This window comes from Periplaneta americana, chromosome 11 (genome assembly GCF_040183065.1).
Source record: "Periplaneta americana isolate PAMFEO1 chromosome 11, P.americana_PAMFEO1_priV1, whole genome shotgun sequence".
In the NCBI taxonomy this organism is placed as follows: domain Eukaryota; kingdom Metazoa; phylum Arthropoda; class Insecta; order Blattodea; family Blattidae; genus Periplaneta; species Periplaneta americana.
This window is the reverse complement of record NC_091127.1, coordinates 52,873,155-52,899,432: the sequence shown is the minus strand read 5'-3', so window position 1 is coordinate 52,899,432 and position 26,278 is coordinate 52,873,155. Positions and strand designations below refer to the sequence as shown.

General features: G+C 37.6%; 1 protein-coding gene across 1 annotated transcript; it reads right to left on the bottom strand.

The window, feature by feature from the left end:
* Nucleotides 1-396: 396 nt before the first annotated feature.
* Nucleotides 397-26,278, bottom strand: LOC138709001 (superoxide dismutase [Cu-Zn]-like). The gene is made up of 6 exons (XM_069839434.1): nt 26,260-26,278; nt 26,097-26,162; nt 19,692-19,752; nt 12,653-12,809; nt 5,190-5,362; nt 397-1,344 (listed from the first exon to the last, which is right to left on the bottom strand). Exons 2-6 carry the CDS (start codon nt 26,108-26,110, stop codon nt 1,081-1,083), a joined length of 669 nt encoding a protein of 222 aa, XP_069695535.1. The 5' UTR covers nt 26,111-26,162; nt 26,260-26,278; the 3' UTR covers nt 397-1,080.

Here is a 26,278-nt window from a genome sequence, read left to right as displayed (position 1 = left end):
TTGAAATCTATGAATAACTGATGTACTGTACCCTTATACTCCCATTTTTTCTCCAATATCTGTCGAATACAAAAAATCTGATCAATAGTCGATCTATTACACCTAAAACCACACTGATGATCCCCAATAATTTCATCTACATATGGAGTTAATCTTCTCAAAAGGATATTCGACAAAATTTCCCAAAAAAATATAGCGTGTAAAATCTTCAAATATTTTTAATACATATTTGTATTCATTTAATCAACTATGGGCCTACATGCTCATCCCACGAAAAATTTCGCATCATGTCACTGCTCGAATAGGGATCCAGGAGGAATTCTTAATAGAGACAGGGAGGTGAATAGAATCCATTCATTCGGTAGCTTATTGCTAAAATGAAAAGTTATGAACTAATACTGGAATAGGATTGTATATTTCCAAAAAGATACATTTAAGAGTTTGCAGAACTACTGTAGTTGAGTTAGTAGCCAACAGCTTCAACAATTTACAATTCATTTTTATATTTCAATATGCCTAGTGGATTATTAAATAAGTATATAATAAATTTTCAATTTAAATTGAAACAGTAATCTCCGACATAAAATAACATTTAATTCATTAGCGAACGTTTTTCAATGAAATACATACATAACACACGAACATCAGCTACGCAAATTATCGTATACCCTACGGCAATCCTCAACTAATGATTATTCTTAAAATATTTATTTTATCAATCATCATCATAAATTTTAACATTATTGACAAATTTTAATTATAATTGTATATTTTATTTGTAACATGAGCTATATGTATAAAATATCCGTCCAATTCAATTTCAAATCTAAAGATTATATTAACAATTATCCTGTATTATTTCACATTTTACATAAAGCTCATGAATCTCGTGCATTGCATACATACATTGTTCTTTATTCTTGTTATTTGCATAATTTATTATTATAGGTTCAGATTATATGTTTTCGTTATATCTGATGATGCCTCAAACGGCGAAAACGTTAATATATCTTATTAAATAGCAAATAAACATTTGCATGTTGATATGTCTTAAGATTGAAAATTTATTATATAGCCTACTTATTTAATAGCTTCAACAATGCAGCAAGCCAGTCGACCTCCAGCATTTCCAGTCTTCAGAGATTCTTCATTCCCGCCTTTGCCAAGGTCATCAGTTCCAGCATGCACCACAATAGCACGTCCAATAGCATAAGTCACTTCACCAGGATACAGTGTGATGTGGTTATCAACTTTATTGATGTTGGCATTACCGTATGAATCAGCGTCTATATTTCCAAAATCTCCAGCATGACGGACAGCATCATCGGGCCCACCATGCGTTTGCTGAAAAAATTAGGTTAAGTATTGGTATTAATATTTCAGTCTGGAAAGCCAGGCAGCAGAAATTAACTTTTTAATGGTATAGATTATTTTAATGTACCGGTACCGAAGTACATATGATATTTCCATGCAGATATTCTGCATCATCATATGATGAAAGAGTAATGGAATGGAGAAAAATTCTCTCCGGCACCGGGATTTGAACCCAGGTTTTCAGCTCTACATCAGTAGCAGCCGGTGATCGAAATCCTCGGTGAGGCCAGATGCAACTAGTTTGTGCCTCCGATAGGAAATGTTTATTTATGATATTAATTATTGTTATATTATTAATATCATGATTACTGTATTATTATTATTATTATTATTATTATTATATTATTATTATTATTAGTATTATGATTATTAGTCTATTATTATTAGCCTACTATTGATGAAAAATACTGTCACTCACCAAATAAGCTGTTATGCTGTGAGTTTCAGTGATTGTTTCAGTGTGATGAAGCAACCCACATTAGGTGTTGAAAATCCCCTCCTTTCTGTTCTTTTTATTTTTTTCCCTTGACAGCAACGAACAAGGCCAAGAGAAGTTTATTTTGCACCACATTAGCACTTAACCATTTATGTTGCCTATACCAGGATGCAATAGAAAGTCACGTTTTAAGATTATCTGTCAGAAAAATTGTCAGCGATGTCGTAGGTATCTCGGTAGACTCTCTCTTTATTTAAAACTTCCTTTCTTTCAATATTATTTCTTCTTGAAAAAAGGACACTTTAACAATGAATTAACTATACCAGCATTATTTCTTGCATTTGTTTCTGTTTATATTTTCCCGAAATACATAACATTGGCCCAGATTCACTACTCAAGTACAATAGTACAACACTCTCGCTTAAGTCATAAACTGAGACATAAGGGGAGGGAATAATGTGGGTCTCTGCCTGCCAAAGAGCTGGAAATTTGTGTTATTTATGACCTATTTAGGAAGACAAGTCACCATTGCTATTCCCACCCCACTCTACCCTTGAGGCCGGCCCATGGATGTGAGGAGTGAAACCTGACCAGGCCACGAGGCCAGACAAATTGTGCCTCGGCTACAACGTTTTAAGCGCAAGCTTAAACCCCGCGAAAATACAGGAAATTCAGAAGACAGACCCGGCACGAACGATTCTGGCCTCAGGAACAAATTTTACTGCAAAACAGGTCTATATACACCACAACCAGACCCGGCACGAGCGATTCTGGCCTCAGGAGTAAATTTTACTGCAAAACGAGTCTATATACATTACAAAGTTTTAGAATGCTTCTACAGCGATGCTTCATTCAAATAATTAATACATTATATAATAACACAAAATTTGATTTCTGTTAAGCCAAGTGACTGAGGCCCGGCCTCACTTGCCTCAGTCAATCAGCCGCCACTGCTCTACATGCTGATGCTTTATCCACTAAGCCACACCAGATACCCATCCCAGTGTTGGATAGAATCGTCTCAGTTTAAGTTCCAACTCTTGGGTTCCCTCTAGTGGCCGCCCTCTGCACTACGTCATAGATGTCTATGAACGTAGGACTGAAGTCCACACATGTGCTGAGGTGCACTCGTTATGTGTGACTAGTTGGCCGGGATCCGACGGAATAAGCGCCGTCTTAAATCTGGTGTGGCTTAGTGGATAAAGCATCAGCACATAGAGCTGAAAACCCGGGTTCAAATCCCGGTGCCAGAGAGAATTTTTCTCCGTTCCATTACTCTTTCATCGTATGATGACGCAGAATATCTGCATGGAAATATCATATGTACTTCGGTACATTAAAATAATATATATAATATGCGTAAATCACTACGGCGCTTATTCCGTCGGATCCCGGCCAACTAGTCACTCATAACAAGTGCACCTCAGCACATGTGTGAACTTCAGTCCTACGTTCATAGATATCTATGACGTAGTGCAGAAGGCGGCCACTAGAGGGAACCCAAGAGTAGGAACTTAAACTGAGATGATTCTGTCCGACACTGGGATGGGTACCCGGTGTGGCTTAGTGGATAAAGCATCAGCACGTAGAGCTGAAAACCCGGGTTCAAATCCCAGTGCAGGAGAAAATTTTTCTCCGTTCCATTACTCTTTCATCGTTTTTAATGGTAGTTGTGGGATATAGTAAGTATCTGATTATCTACCAAAATATTGCCACAATAGCGGATTTTGATATTATTATTATTATTATTATTATTATTATTATTATTATTATTATTATTATACTGAATAAACTAAGTGGACTATAGTGGACTTTATGTTGTCAGCAAACAGCTGGATACATTAAGAAGATTGATTATTATTATTATTATTATTATTATTATTATTACTTACTTACAAATGACTTTTAAGGAACCTGCAGGTTCATTGCCGCCCTCACATAAGACCGCCATCGGTCCCTATCCTGTGCAAGATTAATCCAGTCTCTATCATCATATCCCACCTCCCTCAAATCCATTTTAATATTATCCTCCCATCTATGTCTCGGCCTCCCCAAAGGTCTTTCTCCCTCCAGCCTCCCAACTAACACTCTATATGCATTTCTGGACACATAATCTTATTCCTCTGTGGTCGTGCCAGAGAATCAGTCCCATTCCGAGGCTTATTGTAAGGTTTTGTAACAAGCAGTTTTTTTTTCGCCCAACCCCTTATCGGCTGTCCACAACTACTTATTCAATATATTCGCAGCTAGCCTCCATATCTGGAGGTCGTCTCCTCTATCCGCAACCTGAGGATGCACCGTGCCGTGGTGATAGCGACCCGCAATACATGGATATAGTGATCTGAAAGCATTTATAGTTATTATTATTATTATTATTATTATTATTATTATTATTATTATTATTATTATTATTATTATTATTATTATTATTATTATTATTATTGCCGATTCTACTATATGGTTGTGAAACTTGAACTCTCACTTTGAGAGAGGAACAGAGGTTAAGGGTGTTTGAGAATAAGGTGCTTAGAAAAATATTTGGGGCTAAGAGGGATGAAGTCGCTGGAGAATGGAGAAAGTTACACAATGCAGAACTGCACACATTGTACCTATTCTTCACCTGACATATTAGGAACATTAAATGCAGATGTTTGAGATGAGCAGGGCATGTAGCACGTATGGGTGAATCCAGAAATGCATACAGAGTGTGAGAGAAAAGACCTTTGGGAAGGCCGAGACGTAGATGGGAGGGTAATATTGAAATGGATTTGAGGTCGGTGGGATATGATGGTAGGGACTGGATTAACCTTGCTCAGGATAGGGACCAAAGGCAGGCTTATGTGAAGACAGCAATGAATCTCTTGGTTCTTTAAAAATAATTTGTAAGTAAGTATTATTATTGCTACTTTTGTTGTTTAGTCAATTGTCAGAAGGAAAATTAAAAAAAATCTATACAAAAAATTATTTAACTGAAACCTTATTTTTTTCCAAGACACTTTACACAGATACTGCTGTTAATTATAAAAAGTTATAAAAGCTTATAGAAAAATTTAAATTTAAAAAAACTGTCCCTAGGTACAACAGCTTCCCCTACTCACGTTTATCCATCCTACTGGTAAAATTATAAAGATTTTTCTTTATGTATTATATGTTTACTTTATCAGATTTCTCAAAATATCTATTATTCATGTTAGTTGATACCAGGGTGCAGATAAAGTTTTTGTAAAAATTAACTTCTTGGTTTTTGGCTCATTTTATTCGAGAAACCACCTTATTGAGTTGTAGTAAACTTTTTCCTCCATATTTACAAAGTACAGTACCTTAATTGAATCACTAGTTTATACTGTACTTATGTAGGCTACTGTATTATGGAACTTACATTGTATGGATTGAAATGAGGACCAGCTGCTTTGCAGTTATCGCCAATGTTGCCATCTTTGTGCAAATGAAAACCATGCTGTCCGGGTGGAGTAAGTCCATGCACTGTCCCCGTTATATGTACTGGATCATGTTTATTAATGGAAGATTGAAATAGTTGTATCTGACCAGATACTGTGAAACATAATAATAATAATAATAATAATAATAATAATAATAATAATAATAATGATAATAATTTAGAATTAATACAATATCTGTACCGGTAACGTTCATACTTCGAAAAAACACACACACACACACACACACACACACACACACACACACACACACACACACACACACACACACACACACACACACACACACACACACACACACACACACACACACACACACACACACACACACACACACACACACACACACACACACACACACACACACACACACACACACACACACACACACACACACACACACACACACACACACACACACACACACACACACACACACACACACACACACACACACACACACACACACACACACACACACACACACACACACACACACACACACACACACACACACACACACACACACACACACACACACACACACACACACACACACACACACACACACACACACACACACACACACACACACACACACACACACACACACACACACACACACACACACACACACACACACACACACACACACACACACACACACACACACACACACACACACACACACACACACACACACACACACACACACACACACACACACACACACACACACACACACACACACACACACACACACACACACACACACACACACACACACACACACACACACACACACACACACACACACACACACACACACACACACACACACACACACACACACACACACACACACACACACACACACACACACACACACACACACACACACACACACACACACACACACACACACACACACACACACACACACACACACACACACACACACACACACACACACACACACACACACACACACACACACACACACACACACACACACACACACACACACACACACACACACACACACACACACACACACACACACACACACACACACACACACACACACACACACACACACACACACACACACACACACACACACACACACACACACACACACACACACACACACACACACACACACACACACACACACACACACACACACACACACACACACACACACACACACACACACACACACACACACACACACACACACACACACACACACACACACACACACACACACACACACACACACACACACACACACACACACACACACACACACACACACACACACACACACACACACACACACACACACACACACACACACACACACACACACACACACACACACACACACACACACACACACACACACACACACACACACACACACACACACACACACACACACACACACACACACACACACACACACACACACACACACACACACACACACACACACACACACACACACACACACACACACACACACACACACACACACACACACACACACACACACACACACACACACACACACACACACACACACACACACACACACACACACACACACACACACACACACACACACACACACACACACACACACACACACACACACACACACACACACACACACACACACACACACACACACACACACACACACACACACACACACACACACACACACACACACACACACACACACACACACACACACACACACACACACACACACACACACACACACACACACACACACACACACACACACACACACACACACACACACACACACACACACACACACACACACACACACACACACACACACACACACACACACACACACACACACACACACACACACACACACACACACACACACACACACACACACACACACACACACACACACACACACACACACACACACACACACACACACACACACACACACACACACACACACACACACACACACACACACACACACACACACACACACACACACACACACACACACACACACACACACACACACACACACACACACACACACACACACACACACACACACACACACACACACACACACACACACACACACACACACACACACACACACACACACACACACACACACACACACACACACACACACACACACACACACACACACACACACACACACACACACACACACACACACACACACACACACACACACACACACACACACACACACACACACACACACACACACACACACACACACACACACACACACACACACACACACACACACACACACACACACACACACACACACACACACACACACACACACACACACACACACACACACACACACACACACACACACACACACACACACACACACACACACACACACACACACACACACACACACACACACACACACACACACACACACACACACACACACACACACACACACACACACACACACACACACACACACACACACACACACACACACACACACACACACACACACACACACACACACACACACACACACACACACACACACACACACACACACACACACACACACACACACACACACACACACACACACACACACACACACACACACACACACACACACACACACACACACACACACACACACACACACACACACACACACACACACACACACACACACACACACACACACACACACACACACACACACACACACACACACACACACACACACACACACACACACACACACACACACACACACACACACACACACACACACACACACACACACACACACACACACACACACACACACACACACACACACACACACACACACACACACACACACACACACACACACACACACACACACACACACACACACACACACACACACACACACACACACACACACACACACACACACACACACACACACACACACACACACACACACACACACACACACACACACACACACACACACACACACACACACACACACACGTAGAAGTTGGAGCTATCAAATGATAAGATAATGGATGTGTTTATGTTTATTTTCTTGACTACAACAACATTATTTATTAATATGAACTATAAAACTGTCCAAACGTTTCGAACATTAACTATTATTATCGGTACTGCATAGTATATAATTAAGAAAAATAAATAATTGATTAACTATTATTATCGGTACTGCATAGTATATAATTAAGAAAAATAAATGATTGGTTAAATGGCAAACTTACTAGTGTTAATTATATAAGCACATGTGGCTTACAGCTGTTTCGGTGTATACTGTACACCATCATCAGAGTCTGATATATTTAAGTGTTAAAAGTAGTGTACCGGTATACAAGATTCAAGATGGATAAGAAAAATAGTTACAAAAACAAACAAAAAAAACACACACACGCACACACAAATAAGATTTTTAGTATGAATTTAAATTTAACATTCCAGTACATACTTATTTGTACCGGTATTCCATGCCATTAAAACTGTTAAGAAAATAGATCTGGTCAAGACAAAATTGTTAGTAATATTAAATATTAGTATTTACTAGCATAAAGTTCATTTTCATTTGTGCATCACTTAGATGAGAAATAAAAATAAAATACAGAAATAGATTTTTGAGCATTTTATTGTGTGTTGGGATTTTACATCTCCATTCTCCAGTGTTTCGGGAAATTCATACAGGTCCCTCTTCAGGATAATATTATAGTTGAACATAAATGGTCACTATCCTGTTAGACACATTACACCTCGCTATAGGTCCAGTTATCACGAATAGCCGGATACAACAGGTTCAACAGACCTTCAGATATTACTCTGAAGATGGAATCTGTATGAATTTACCAAAATGTAGCAACTCAATTTCACACAAGCCCATTAATTGAGTTGGATTGTAAATTGGACAGTGATAAATAATAATTGTAGTGGGTTTTTCCACTTATTACCAGGTAATTATGGAGGACGTTGTCATCCAGGAAAGAATTATTGTTTTTCATAAATTATGCTTACTTCTTACAAGACAGCTAAGAATAACAGGTGATTAAGTCTGTCATAATGACAATGATTTATGAAGGCCACAGTCTTATCATCTTCACGAGCCTGGAGATTGAGAATGGCATATAATGATCTTTTTTTTTTCTTTTTTTTTTTTTTTTTTGTAAAAGGAGAGAAAAGAAACGAAATTACAGCAAGAAATTATAAAAATAATTAGGAAATAAAAAGAAAACTGATGCTGAGAATGGTTTATTTCGATTTTTCTGTAAAACGAAGGAAATGAAAGAAATACAAAAGAATACAAGAAGAATGTAAAAAAGGAAAAAGAAATGAAAAATAAAAAGAAATAGAGTCAGAAAAGGTAAGGAATATAATATGTGTAAAAGTCAAATTAATGTATACAAAAAGTAATATAAATATAAAACAACTGCGATCAATGGAAAGGTCTTATTCATCGAAACTTCATCAGGATAACAATACCATACTAGATAATTCAGGCGTCAGTGTCAACTAGAGAAATCCTAAAGTTACTTACTTATGCCATGAAATATTGACAACTCTTATGGGAAGATGACACGTTGCAGTAATTTCCCATTGTTTTTTACATTCGTAATAATAGCTATAATGGAATTGTTTTGTTGTTTAGTCAAACTGTTCGAAGACAGGTTTGAACCTCATAAGTAACACAAATAAGGCATCACTCATGAGGCAACTAGGCCAGGAGATAATGGGGTAGGGTGGCCAGTTCTTTTCTCCCTCCAATGCAAACATCGCTGATTAGCTACATATTCCATTAATCAGACTTCAGATGCATACAAACAATTGTTCTTCCTCTGACACATATCTTCAAGTGAGATGTATTGCCTGATAATAGATATACATATCAACCTGAACCTCAATCAGAGGTAAATAATGGAATTAAGACACGGAAAACAGAATTATACCGAGGAAACTTCCCCAGCGCTAACATTGTTCATTATTAAACGCCTATTCCACTTAACTCGCCTAGATTTGATCAAGTTTGCTTGGATCTTGTTCACATGCATAGGTGGAGAGAGAACCGTTTCCTTGGGAGAGGGGGTGGAGGCAAAAAAATCCCGATATAACGAGATTATGGGGGACATCATTTGAGGCATTGACATGGGAAAGGTCGTAACTGCCAAAAATTCGAATTTTTAGGTTTTTCATTGACAAGGTAGTAAATGGCCATGCCAATGGCACAGAGAAGGTAGTATGTCCGTATGTAATGAAACGAAGTTGGAAACGTAGTCACTAGATGTTGTAAGTTGTATGTGCTCAGCTGTTGACTCGGAGAAGGTAGCAACTCCTTTTACATCAGAGTGTGTCTAGACAAATATGGGCTGATAACTGTGCAGGGCAGAATAAGAATCGGATGATTCTAATGGTCCTGATTTACATTATTGCCAAGAAACATTTTGATTCAGTGGACTTGAAATTCCTGGTTTCAGGACATTCCTACATGCCATGTGATAGGGAATTTGGCATCATAGAGAAAAGAAAAAAAAGATGCAAGACCATGGTTCCAGAAGAGGTAAGGCCTAATAATGTAATAATGATGAAGGATGAGAATTTCTTCGACTTTTCTGCAGAATGTGACAAGTTTTTGAATACAACTCCTATCAAAATCAGCACCCTCAACTGGATTAGACTCTCAAGAGCTGAGTTTCCTCTAATAAAAACAAGACAGTCATTTAATGACCTTGAAATGTGGACAGAGCACAGGATTTTTAAGAAAGGACAGTCATTAACGTCAATCACTAACTTGCAGTGTTGCAACGCCTTGAAAGAAGACCAGTCGTCCCTGATGCCAAAAAGAGAGACTTGTTATTTATGTTAGACTTCCTCGACGAAAAGTATCATGCATTTTACCGAAAAATTTGTGCATAATGTATAAATAACGTTAATTCTCAGTTTGGCTAAGGAGTGATTTCAATGTTATATTTTCATAAAATAGGATTTCACAGATAAATCTGTGCCAGACTTTTCAAATTTCATATGTAACACAAACATGAGTGTATGCCTTTCATTTAAAACAGTTTCTGTAATAATGTAAGTGAGAAAGTGTTCATAAATTTGTTTTTTGCTTCCACTGAAAAATTTTGTTTTTGGCAGTTACTACCTTTCCCATGTCAGCGCCTCATTTATCTCCTTACCCTGTTATAGCTTGACCTTGGTACAGTATATGGGAATATGATCATTTAATAAAGGTATTGTAAAATAAAGTAAAATTGTAACAAAATGCGAGTATACAGACAATTTTACTCTTTTTCTTCCTCTTGTACAGAACTGAGGGACCAGAAGGCTTGCACTGCAGCCTGAGGCTTATTGTGCTTACCACTCCTATTTTGTGAATGATTGGGAAGCCGAACAGCCGCACTCTTGTACAAGTACAGCACGCCACACCATGAACTTAACCAGGGCTATTGTATGGATGATGATGATATGTGAATTAATGATGGAGAAATGAGTCCGAAGTCCAACACCGAAAATTACCAAGCAATTATGCTTCAATTGGTTGAGGAAAAATCCAAACCAAGTAACTTGTCCTAACCAGGATTTGAACCTGGTTCCGCTCATTTCATGGCCAGATGTGCTAACCATTACTCCACAGCGGTGGACCAATTTTACATTCACTTTATCTTTTTATTTAAAAAAGCAGATATCATATGAAATGTAAATTCTAATTATTTTATTTAATCTCGTCTTTAAGTCCACACATTATACTGGGATCACTTTTCTTTTTACTGCATTGTTGTGCAATATGCTATTCATATTTATTCAAGTGGCTGCTTGAACACCTGCAGAGTTCTAACACATTAGTACAGGCTGTTACAAAAAAAAACATTAAAGTGTTCCTCAAATGAGGTATAGAAATTCCTATACATTCAGAAATTTACAATAAATATTATAGTCCAAACGCATGATCTGAAGACATTAATTCGTCAATTTAAGCACAGAAACAATCATAAACAAAAACAAGAAAAATCTTTTGAACTAATTTTTTTCTAACGCTAATAGAAAAAAAAGAGTTCGGCCAAGTTTGAGGGGGGGGGGACGGTGCCCCCCATGCCTACCCCATAACTCCGCCTATGATCACATGTGAGGTACTGAAGATACCGTTACGAGTATTTTGTTTTTTGACACCGAATTTTTCGCCTTTCACACTTTTCTGTAATGGCACCAATTATTTGCTGGCTTGTTTTTCCTTGTGACAAATTACTCATCATGTGAGTATTTTTTTCTTGTTGCTTTCTTTCATTCTAATTACCTGACGATCCTGCAGCAGGACTCAAATTGCACACAGCGGCTAAGTCTTCAATTTGAGGTACTGTTGGGAAGCTGAACTGGGGTGATGCTGGTAGAATTCGGTAGTATGACTGCTCGCCTGGCAATACAGAACCGACAACAGGAAGAAAAGTAACAGGCTGAAATAAAAAAAAGCGCCAATGCATAAACTATAGGCCTACAGTACATGAAACAGCATGTAGATTATACAGCGTTTGATAACGTATGAAATAATAATAATATTTAATAATAATAATAATAATAATAATAATAATAATAATGCATATAGAGTATTAGTTGGGAGGCCGGAGGGAAAAAGACCTTTAGGGAGGCCGAGACGTAGATGGGAATATAATATTAAAATGGATTTGAGGGAGGTGAGATATGATGATAGAGAATGGATTAATCTTGTTCAGGATAGGGACCTATGGTGGGCTTACCTGAGGGCGGCAATGAACATTCGGGTTCCTTAAAAGCCAGTAAGTAATAATAATAATAATAATAATAATAATAATAATAATAATAATAATAATAATAAGAAGAAGAAGAAGAAGAAGAAGAAAGAAGAAGACGAAGAAGAAGAGTTCTTATACTCCAAATCGCTTTGATCTCATGTCTGTTCCAGTAACAGTATGGTTACCTTTAAGGAAGTGAGTGATAAATTGGCAACTTACTAGTGTTAATTATACTGGGTGTTCATTTCAAAGTGTGTCATGACGTCACTGTTGTGAGTCAGCGATTTAAAGCGAGTTTCAGCTTTTATGTCAGAGAAGTTGCCTATTAATCAAGGCGTTCAATCTGAACTTGAGAACATGTACTGTATAACTTGAACGTCGTAGCAACAGATAGCGGTCTGTAAAGTCTGTGTGCTACCATAACCTCTTTCGAACTGTGTCTTGCGCGGGCAAGTCGTACGCAGGGTATTTGTTATCATTGGTTGCGTACGGCAACATTCCACAATACAAATCAAATGCTCTGTGTCCATGTTGACCGTCCAAGTTAATGTCAACAAATACGTAAGTAATCGTCTTAACCCTCTCCCCATATCCCGACAGTAAAAAAAAAACTCACCTCAGTACGTGTTTCCAAACAGTTCACATTCCTGCCACTACAGGCGTTACCGTACATATCGGTAAGTACTCTTCAGAATGAACGCCGTACTTGCTAGGCAACTTCTCTGGCACAAGTGTAGGGAGATTGAATTCTCTAGGCTCATTGGCTAGCCACATGACGGCATACAGCGAGTCATGACACACTTTGAACTGAACACGCAGTATAAGCATGTGTGGCTTACAGCTGTTTCAGTGTATACTGTACACCATCGTCAGAGCCTACTCAGAGCCCGGTTGTGAAGGACCATTTTCTGTCCTGCATGCTATTTTATTTTAGTCATATACAGTACAATGAAATTAACCACAAATTTAATTTTAGATGCAAATAAGGAAATATGAAAATAACATACCAGTACCGGTACTAATGATTTCCTATTTCATCCCTTTCTTCGGTACTGTACAATTTTAATCTGTAGTTGACGGAACTTCAGCTCTATTCTTAACATGCGGGTGCTTATCATCCTTAAATACATGTATATTCCTATTAATGTGACACAACAGGCGTTGCATGTATATCACTATTTTCGCACCACCAATACGATTGGTCTCCATTTTTGCTGAATGAGTGGAACTGACATATGTAACTGTTATAAACTATTTTATCCTTGCCTTTAGACGAAGGAAATAAATATGTCATTACAATGCCTATGAAATTGTACTACATAAATTTGGTTCCTCATTAAGCGTTCTGGTGTGGTTCTGACACACTGATTAAATTGGATTTCACTACCATGGAAACCATAAGAAAGGCATTAATAATGATGAAATTGTTTTCTATTAACTGCAGTTCAACTTGTCTTATATTTAAAATTTAGACGTTTTGGTCTGTTCTGTTATTGAGGTGGAGAAAGCGTAATGCATAACACTAGTCATTGACAGACTCATTCTTCGTGTAGTTATGATGGTACAGAGCTTTTTTTTTGAGACTTACTTACTTACAAATGGCTTTTAAGGAACCCGAAGGTTCATTGCCGCCCTCACATAAGCCCGCCATCGGTCCCTGTCCTGTGCAAGATTAATCCAGTCTCTATCATCATAACCCACCTCCCTCAAATCAATTTTAATATTATCCTCCCATCTACGTCTCGGCCTCCCTAAAGGTCTTTTTCCCTCCGGTCTCCCACTAACACTCTATATGCATTTCTGGATTCGCCCATACGTGCTACATGCCCTGCCCATCTCAAACGTCTGGATTTAATGTTCCTAATTATTTCAGGTGAAGAATACAATGTGTGCAGTTCTGCGTTGTGTAACTTTCTCCATTCTCCTGTAACTTAATCCCGCTTAGCCCAAAATATTTTCCTAAGCACCTTATTCTCAAACACCCTTAACCTATGTTCCTCTCTCAGAGTGAGAGTCCAAGTTTGACAACCATACAGAAGAACCGGTAATATAACTGTTTTATAAATTGTAACTTTCAGATTTTTGGACAGCAGACTGGTTAATAAGAGCTTCTCAACCGAATAATAACACGCATTTCCCATATTTATTCTGCGTTTAATTTCCTCCTGAGTGTCATTTATATTTGTTACTGTTGCTCCAAGATATTTGAATTTTTCCACCTCTTCGAAGGATAAATCTCCAATTTTTATATTTTCATTTCGTATAATATTCTGGTCACGAGACATAATCATATACTTTTCTTTTCGGGGTTTACTTCCAAACCGATCGCTTTACTTGCTTAATAATAATAATAATAATAATAATAATAATAATAATAATAAGAATAAGAAGAAGAAGAAATAATAAGAAGAAGAAGAAATAAGAAGAAGAAGAAGAGTTCTTATAAACTTATACTCCAAATCGCTTTGATCTCATGTCTGCTCCATTAATAGTATGGTTACCTTTAAGGAAGTGATTGATAAATTGGCAACTTACTAATGTTAATTATACTGGGTGTTCATTTCAAAGAGTGTCATGACGTCACTGTCGTGAGTCTGCGATTTGAAGCGAGTTTCAGCTTTTATGTCAGAGAAGTTGCCTATTAATCAAGGCGTTCAATCTGAACTTGAGAACGTGTACTATATAACTTGAACGTCGTAGCAACAGATGGCGGTCTGTAAATTCTGTGTGCTACCATAACCTCTTTCGAACTGTGTCTTGCGCGGGCAAGTCGTACGCAGGGTATTTGTTATCATTGGTTGCGTATGGCAACATTCCACAATACAAATCAAATGCTCCGTGTCCATGTTGACCGTCCAAGTTAATGTCAACAAATACGTAAGTAATCGTCTTAACCCTCTCCCCATATCCCGACAGTAAAAAAAAAAACTCACCTCAGTACGTGTTTCCAAACAGTTCACATTCCTGCCACTACAGGCGTTACTGTACGTATCGGTAAGTACTCTTCAGAATGAACGCCGTACTTGCTAGGCAACTTCTCTGGCACATAGGTAATACGCCTCTGCGGAAGTGTAGGAAGATTGAATTCTCTAGGCTCATTGGCTAGCCACATGACGGCATACAGCGAGTCATGACACACTTTGAACTGAACACGCAGTATAAGCATGTGTGGCTTACAGCTGTTTCAGTGTATACTGTACACCATCGTCAGAGCCTACTCAGAGCCCGGTTGTGAAGGACCATTTTCTGTCCTGCATGCTATTTTATTTTAGTCATATACAGTACAATGAAATTAACCACAAATTTAATTTTAGATGCAAATAAGGAAATATGAAAATAACATACCAGTACCGGTACTAATGATTTCCTATTTCATCCCTTTCTTCGGTACTGTACAATTTTAATCTGTAGTTGACGGAACTTCAGCTCTATTCTTAACATGCGGGTGCTTATCATCCTTAAATACATGTATATTCCTATTAATGTGACACAACAGGCGTTGCATGTATATCACTATTTTCGCACCACCAATACGATTGGTCTCCATTTTTGCTGAATGAGTGGAACTGACATATGTAATTGTTATAAACTATTTTATCCTTGCCTTTAGACGAAGGAAATAAATATGTCATTACAATGCCTATGAAATTGTACTACATAAATTTGGTTCCTCATTAAGCGTTCTGGTGTGGTTCTGACACACTGATTAAATTGGATTTCACTACCATGGAAACCATAAGAAAGGCATTAATAATGATGAAATTGTTTTCTATTAACTGCAGTTCAACTTGTCTTATATTTAAAATTTAGACGTTTTGGTCTGTTCTGTTATTGAGGTGGAGAAAGCGTAATGCATAACACTAATCATTGACAGACTCATTCTTCGTGTAGTTATGATGGTGCATAGCTTTTTTTTGAGACAATATAGGAAAAATACAAAGCAAGTACTACATATTTACAGTGGCGGCCGGTGAAGTTTGGGTCTAGGTGTTGCATTTTCTGTGATGAGTGGGGTAGAATTAGTTACCTTTATCAATACATTGTCATGAACATTTTAATCCAATGCTGGTACTTAAATGATTAATATCAGTAAAGGCCATTCTTGTCCACGACTGTTCCCCATCAAACAAAATACACGGAAAACAAAACAGTGCGTTTTTCACTTCACAACCGCAAAGCCAGTCATGATTATTGTAAATTTCCTTTCTAAAAATTCCCTTGAACTGTCTTTTGCCCGTAGTAACTGTCTGGACAATATTTATATCAGGCAATGGTGTGCCAAGTTCTTTAATTTTTTTATTTTTCTTCGTCAGAAAGTACAGAGAAGTTCTTGTTTTGTAAACTATTTACAGAATTCATAATGGTAAACGCATGTATATCACAAACTTGAAGAAAACATCACTTCACAATGCACTATAAATATTGTGATAACTACCAAATTTCACATAAAACTCATTAAAATCCAGAAAAGTTCCTGTTTTTAAACAACTTACAAAATTCATAACGTTATATGCCTACGTACCTATGTCACAAACTTGACGAAAATACAACATCCAATAAAAAAAAAATTGTATTATGCAGCACAATTCACATAAAACTATTTAAATTCCAACAAAAACTAAATATTTAAGAGAAGATTAAATGGATTTCACACGATTATAAAACGACTGGACCACGTGCTCACCTAGCTGCACGTTGGTCGGGAAACAGGAAGTCAGGAAGTGAGAAACCACGTAAGAAACGAAGACTCGGAAAAAATCTGAAAATTTCGTCTCAAGTCACTATTCATCCAGCGAATGTGTCCATTCGGAATGGTCACTTCTGCAATCTACGGGCAAATACAAGAACTATTTGCTTCCGGTTGTTGCAAGAGCTTTGCCGCGACCAGCTGTGTTAACTGCTGGGACAGGGAACTCTGAGCTGAGCCTACCTTCAATACCAGCCGCTACACGAATCTGGCTGTTGCTTGAGCCACACAACGACCACTTCTGAAGTATTCACAATTTGATGAATTTTATAAATTCTGATTATTTTATACTCGAATTCTTGAATGATATATAAATAAATAAAAGTTTATATATTTAAATTGGACGAGAAGGAAATTAAAAATATGTTTAGTTATTTAATATAAACAAAATTTTAATGTGCGGGAAAAACTTGGTCGTTGTGCAACGCTGCAACATGATCAGCGGCCGCCACTGAATATTTATTCCTTAAGGGTGAAAGGTAGATCAACAATTCTCTGGCCAGGAATCAAACACAAGTCCACCATGTTTCAAGTTAAAAACACTACCGGTACCACTAAACTGTAACACACAACTATAGTAACCATCAGGTATAATTGTAATATTTATTTAGAGTATTTCTGGGAATACGCTACATTAGACAAGTGATCTCGTGAAACAATTAACTTTTTCAGTTGCTGAATGCTGGAGAAGCCACATCTGTTGTATTCTACTTGATTATTTACATACTGGTATTATATTTACAAAGTTGTTGTTGTTGTTGTTTTCTAATGCCAGGCGTTTGACAAGTCATTTGACCTCTTGCAATATTCTTCAAAGATATTGTCATGGTCAGCCACTGAAGCACAGATTTTGAGGTGTTCCAAATCCATTTCTTGGTTTGAGTTGCACAATGGGCAGTTAGGGGACTGATATAGTCCAATTCTATGCAGGCGTTATTCAATTATTCAAAACTGAGTTTCAGGGAGCTACTACCTGAAAGCCAGATTTGCATAATATATTCGTTACTGGAGGTACCGGTACTTTAACAGGAAGCCACAATTTAAGTCATACAGAATTTGTGTGCACTCAAAGTTGGGTTCTGGCGTCTTGCCAGCCCATTTGAGTTGTGTGGATATAAAGGAAAAATTGTGACGGTTTCGGGTATAGTTCCTGGGGTATCTCAGTCAGGAGAGCATTCGTGTGCTAAGCAAAGGGTTCCGGGATCGATACCTGGCCCCGGAACAATTTTTCCTTGAAATTATTTTGTATGTAATGTTCAAAGTATTTCTAGAGCACCGCCATTTCTTTCCTGATAGTCTTTTCAGAAGGAAGAATCTTTCACGAGCTTTTTCAGAAATATATTTGAAATGGTTGCTCCATGTTAACTTACTGTCGAAAATAAGTGCAAGATATTTGGATTCATAAGTCCTAGGAAAGTGTTGGCCATTGTATTGGATATTGAATTCTCTTTCTTTTTACCAAGTGAAAATATTTGGTAGTTACTTTTGCTTAAATTGAGTGTCAATAATCATGATTTGTATAACAAACTAAATTATTTTATGCAGTATCTGTAAAAAAATTGCAGTACTGGTATGTGTACCAAACAAGCTAAAGAAATGGCATATGTTTACAAGTAGATTACAATCGGTGTAATTAGGTCAGTGTCTAGTAACGGTAACTAACACAGACTTAATTTGAGAAATCACGCAACTGTAAATGTGTATAAGCCTAAGCATTATGAATCAAGCAGCCTATGTAACTGCAGTCACTAAAGCAGAAAGAGATATTTCACAAGACTTGGAATTTGAAGATGGAGTGAATTTATTAAAGATAAACTTACTGGATTAACTGGTCCTCCGTACTGGGCTGCAGCCAAAGTCACAAACAACAGCATAACTGCCCTGAGGAGACAAAGAGAAATCGTTAGTGAAATAGACTATGTATACCTACAACTACTATACCAGTATTTAGAAATCACTAAAAGACTACCAGTAGTAAATGGAATGACAAATAATGGAAACAGTGAAGCATACACACTATACTGTGGTTAACAGAATGTGTTTTACCTCCACCTGCCTAATGGTGAGTAAAAGTAAGCCTATGAAGTGTTTATAAAAGGTTATATCACTGCTATTTAATAATGTTAGTAGTGTTATCATAATCTGAAATGTAAATGCTGACACATTCCCCTCACCAACAAACTCCTTGTACCAACTACGTCATTTATATAATTTTTTCATCTTATGCATATTTATCACTAGCCTACATCTAATTTTCTTTAACAATTTCTTCTTACTATACAAATAATCAAACATACGTTTACATGTAAAATGTATGAAATTAAATTTCAGTAAAACAAGTCCTTTCATAGAAACAATGGTGAGTCAAGTCCAAGGAATTTAATAACTTACTTGATAAGTTCACTGTTATTTACAATTAACAAAATGAAGGATGTATCTGGATAAACAGCATTTACACATTTAACAATCACATACAAGGCAATACTCTTCTGACAGCAACATGAGACCGAATGAAACAAAAACGAATAAATAAGACTTCAGTATGAAAAACGCGCACAAATTAGAGGATTTCCAAAAATGAATGTGGATGGCTATTTTTATTTTCAAAAAGCGGACATGTCAGCATAAATGCTGACATATGGTAACCCTAAATGTTAGCTACCGGTATGTTACTTTCTGTACAGTTTAGACTGTAGGCTATATACGTCACAATTAGTTATTCTGGTTATTTGCTAATGATTAATAAACTGATGATTTTATAAGAGTGTATAGTGAAACTGTCTTCTGTAATGTATACAGCAGCTTAGATGTATATTTCTGGAGATTTCCAATAGTAGTAGTAGTAGTAGTAGTAGTAGTAGTAGTAGTAGTAGTAGTAGTAGTAGTAGTAGTAGTGGTGGTGGTGGCAGTGGTAGGGTATTATTATTAGTAGTAGTAATAGTTGTAGTGGTAGTACCAGTAATAGTGGTGGTGGTAGTAGTGGTAGTGGTACCGTAAACTGGGGTTACTTTGAACAAAGAGGAAACTTTGAACATTTTTTCAGGAAATCATATTTACGTTTCTACATGCTGCAACTTGTAATAGATGGAGGCAAATTATAAAAATCATTCTCATACCAAATTTACCTCCATCTATAACAAGTGCAGCATGTAGAAACCTAAATATGATTTTCTAAAAAAAATGTTCAAAGTTTCCTCTGTGTTCAAAGTAACCCTAGTTTACGGTAGTAGTAGTAGTAATAGTAGTAGTAGTAGTTTTTTAAGTAGGTTATTTTACGACGCTTTATCAACATCTTAGGTTATTTAGTGTCTGAACGAAATGAAAGTGATAATGCCGGTGAAGTAAGTCCGGGGTCCAGCACTGAAAATTACACAGCATTTGCTCATATTGGGTTGACGGAAAACCCCGGAAAAAACCTCAACCAGGTAACTTGCCCCGACCGGGAATCGAACCCAGACCACCTGGTTTCGCGACCAGATGCGCTAACCGTTACTCCACAGGTGTGGACGTAGTAGTAGTAGTGGTGGTAGTAGTAGTGGTAGTAGTAGTAGTACCAGTAGTAGTAGTAGTAGTAGTAGTAGTAGTGGCAGTGGTATTATTAGTAGTAGTAATAGTGATAGAGTGATAGTGATAGTAGTAGTAGTAGTAGTAACTTAGTAGTAGTAGTGGTAGTGGTAGTGGTAGTAGTAATAGTAGTAGTGGTGGTGGTAGTAGTAGTAGTAGTAGTAGTAGTAGTAGTAGTAGCAGTAGTAGTAGTAGTAGTAGTAGTAGTAGTAGTGTTACCGGTATGTGGTTATTTAACGACGTTGTGTCAACTACTAAGTTATTTACTATCGATGTAATGGTTATAACAAGATGGTATTTGGCGAGATGAGACTGAGAATTTGCTCTATATTACCTGACCCATTCGCGTTATAGTTGAGGAAAATCTCGGGTAAAAACCCAAGTAGGTAATCAACCCAAGTGGGAATCGAACTCATGCCCAAGCTCAAAGCTCACTTCAGAGATACGTAATTTCTCATAATGTATTTAATTGCTCTCCGAGAAATGACGCTCTATTATCGTATACCAGCGCAGACTGTACTTTCTATAAATTCATCTCCTGTGTTTTGTCCATTGTTTCATTGTAAAGATGACATGCCATGAAGACGCAAGAAAGGCACGGAAAAAGAGCATGATGAGGTGGTGTGGTCAGCACCATGCTCCGATCGTCTTTCACTCCGGAAAAGACCTAGTAGATCTACTCAGTTTTGTAGGAAGCTGTGAGGACCATAGACATTTTGATATTGCGAAAAAATCCCGCCGCCACCCGGGATTGAACCCAGGACCTTCCAGTTTGTAGCTAGTTGCTCTACCAACTGAGTTACCTAATGCTATCCGGCGTTTCATTGTACCGAATTCTTTAATTTGTTTATATGGCATTAGATGTTTTAATTTGTATTTTATTTTTCCGCTTTGCATGTTTCAAACTAAAAAAATCATGTTTTTATGTAACAGGAAAGAAGAGCGAACTTAAGTTTTAACACCATTTGCTGCAACTTCGTTTTCAACTTCTGTAACATTATGAAGCCTAGATTGTGCACCAATATGTCTGGGTTAAATCTCAAATCTATCCGCAGTGCATATAATGAGAAGGCATAATTATGTCACTGTCGACAGTGATTCGTCCGTCAGATAGGGACATTAAGCCTGGCGGCCCCTTTGGTGCTATTCGACAAGAGTAGGATACATGCCGGCACTGAGTTTCCCCTTCTCCCTTCCTCATCTTCATCATCCCCACCCATTCCCTATACTACACTTGCAATTATTATTATTATTATTATTATTATTATTATTATTATTATTATTATTATTATTATGTGAGTTGATATAATTTCGGAAACTCCTTCCATAACGCGGCACTGAACTCCATCACATCGTGGATGGGTTTGAATACTGGGTCATATACGATTCACTCGAACACTACGCTTCTTAACACTGATAATAATTTAAGTCTTATCCATGAAGCACACCGATCTTCGCTTCTCATATGACATAAATTCTATGAATTCCCACACACACGTAGAAAATAAACAACGCCATATAAAACTTAAAAACCTTTCAGTAACTCTGGGTACAATTAACGGAAATAGTTCCTACTTGAGAAGTCTTAAAGACGATTGCACATTCGTTTGGGATTTTTTTTTATCTAACTACGTTAGCAATTTTAATAAATGGCTATCCAAGGCTAATGATATGACTTGGCGATAACATAACAATTATGTGAAAAGAATAACAGGGGAAGCTAAAGTTCGCCCACTACAAAAATCATAGATCTGCTCATAATCAAATTTCGTAATTTTGTTCATTATAAGGTGCCTAATTCAAATTCGTTTCGGCGTGAACAGTGTCACAAATATTCTCTGTCAAAATGAAACAGTTGTAAACATTTATTAAAAGAGTTATGTAATAAATTCAAACATGTATCCACGTTTCGAGCCACTCCACTTGTTCCTAGACCAGCCTCCTCCGTGTGTCATCAGCCAGCGTTCAGGGAATACTATGGAATGATGACGAAATGGAGAAAAGTTGGTGGAATGATGTAGATGTCTAATATGGGGAAACGGAAAAACCCCAAATGCGATCTTGTGCGCCACAAGTGTCACTACGGATTTTCCAATGAAAAATTATTGAAAAATTCCAGGCCTGCCCGGGACTCGAATCCAGACTGCCTGCATGACAGGATGAAGGTCTGACCACTCAGCCACCGCAGGGGACAGCACTTAATATTATACATTACAGACATACACAATTGCAAAATATATTAATTACCAACACAATATACTTTTAGAAAAAGAATTCGTGACTAGTGAAGAGACTAGTGAAGTGCTTTGTGTGGAATGTGGCATTGTAGGACAGAAACGTGGACATTACGACGAAGTGAAGAGAAGCGAATAGAAGCATTTGAACTGTGGATATGGAGAAGAATGGAACGTGTGAAATGGACAGACAGAATAAGAAATGTAGCTGTGTTGGAAAGAGTGGGTGAAAAAATAATGGGTCACTGGCTGAGAAGAAACTGCCTACTGAAGGATGCGCAGGAAGGAATGGTGAACGGGAGAAGAGTTCGAGGCAGAAGAAGACATAGATGATAGACGACATTAAGGTACAGTATAATAATAATAATAATAATAATAATAATAATAATAATAATAATAATAATAATAATTTATTTAATCTGGCAAAGTTAAGGCCATATGGCCTTCTCTATATGAACCATATGAGGAGAATAAGAGGAAGGCAGATTTGCTGTATTTGCAGTGAAAGATCTGCCCTTTGGCAGAACACTTTTGTATGTATGTAGCATTTACAACATTTTTCGTGATAGTAAATTACGCAATTTCCCTATAAAATTGGTGGATTTGCTCTACTGACCTAGTAATCTAGGGCCGTATTCATAAATATTCTTAGCGCGGGCTTCCGGTGGACGATCAGCGAACTAACGTTTTTCGTATTCATAAACCAGTGTTAGCGATATTATATGATATGAATCCTGTGCAAGTAACCAGTCTATAGCCGGGGCTAGTTTAGCACGCTCGTAGCGCGGGCAAGCGAAATGTCTATGAATAGAACCCCTCGTGGTTATCAAGTTAGACCTAGAAACTGGGTTCGCGGATTCAAACCTGACGGGGGTAGTGGATTTCGACGCTGAATAACCTTTGCCGTTGAAAGCGCCGATAAATAAAATACTATTACTACTGCAACTACTACTACTACTACTACTACTGCAACTACTACTACTACTACTACTACTACTACTACTACTACTACTACTACTACTACTACTACTATTAAAATACCACAAATATTCATGGTTGCAAATATCATTTTATCTCAAATGTTACTGCAATTCAATAGAGAAATGTTTCCATTTTGAATAACATCTGGCTCATCTACGTACTGGTAAAAATCCACTTTTCATATACTTCGAACATTCGTAATCTTTTTTCTTTTAATATAAAATTAAATAAATTGCAATATCAACCATCTTATCTAATAAAAATTCCCACCCCTTGCGAATCGAATGGGAGTAGTACATAGTACATAATATAATCTGCAGTCAGAGCTGTGGAATTGCGCGTACATATTGTTTACTAAGCGACATACAAATTACGCGTAAAATACATAATACTACACAATTCTCTTCTACTGTCGCAATACGAGAATGCCTGCAGTGTCAATGTTTTGATAAATGTAACTAATATTTTCCCTCCCCGTGACTGTCAATAGAAGGAAAGTGACACGAGAATACGAATATCTGCAATATCAATGGTTTTATACATTAATAATTTGTTTTGTCAATAGAAAGGAAGCGACACGAGAATACGTGCAATATCAATGGCTTTATACACTAATAATTCCCTTCTCCGTGATTGTCAATAGAAAGGAAGTGACACGAGAATTCGAATACCTGCAATATCAATGGTTTTATATATTAATAATTAGTTTTGTCAATAGAAAGGCAGCGACACGAGAATCCGTGCAATATCAATGGTTTTATACACTAATAATTCTCTTCTCCGTGACTGTAAATAGAAAGGAAGTGACACGAGAATTCGAATACCTGCAAAATCAATGGTTTTATACATTAATAATAATTTGCTTTGTCAATAGAAAGGAAGCGACACGAGAATACGTACAATATCAATGGTTTTATACACTAATAATTCTCTTCTCCGTGACTGTCAATAGAAAGGAAGTGACACGAGAATTCGAATAACTTACCTGCAATATCAATGGTTTTATTATTCGCTTTTCGTGACTGTCAATACAAAGGAAATGACACGAGCAGACCTGCAGTATTAATGGTTTTATACACTAATAATTCTCTTCTCCGTGGCTGTCAATAGAACATAAGTGACACGAGAATACCTGCAGTATCAACGATTTTACACAATAATACAAGTAAATTTCTTTTCTATGTTTGTCAATAGAACGGGGAAATTCTGCAGAACCCTCCGTAGCTATGAACTGAATCCGATAGCCGTGTTAATCACACACTTTTATCTAATTCATGTACAATTTAAATCCTTTCAGACTCAGATGACTGTTTATGGAAAACATATTTATTAAAGTAAAAAGTCTGTCCTTCACGCGAAAACCACATTCTTTTCGAATTTCACTCTCCCACTGTCCACATAATAATATGTAATAAGAGATATCGCTTGCTTACTCTACTTTCTTACCATGTCTTCTCCATGACGAAAGATTCCTGTATTTCCTAACAGCGGTGATCGATGTGTTGCTAGTAACTGAAAAAGAACACTAGATGAATACACATAAATATACGACCTCGCTTTCCTATGCTTATCGTCTTTTTGTTTTTAAAGGCCAGCGTTACACAAGTACCTGCCTCCCCTCAGGCTGT

Bases quoted from the DNA above. Each gene is read 5' to 3' on its own strand.
- LOC138709001 (XM_069839434.1), bottom strand. The intron at 12,810-19,691 runs GTAAGTTTATCT...TTTTTATTTCAG, and splicing joins ACGGAGGACCAGTTAATCCA to CCTGTTACTTTTCTTCCTGT. The intron at 1,345-5,189 runs GTAAGTTCCATA...TAATTTTTTCAG, and splicing joins CTCATTTCAATCCATACAAT to CAAACGCATGGTGGGCCCGA.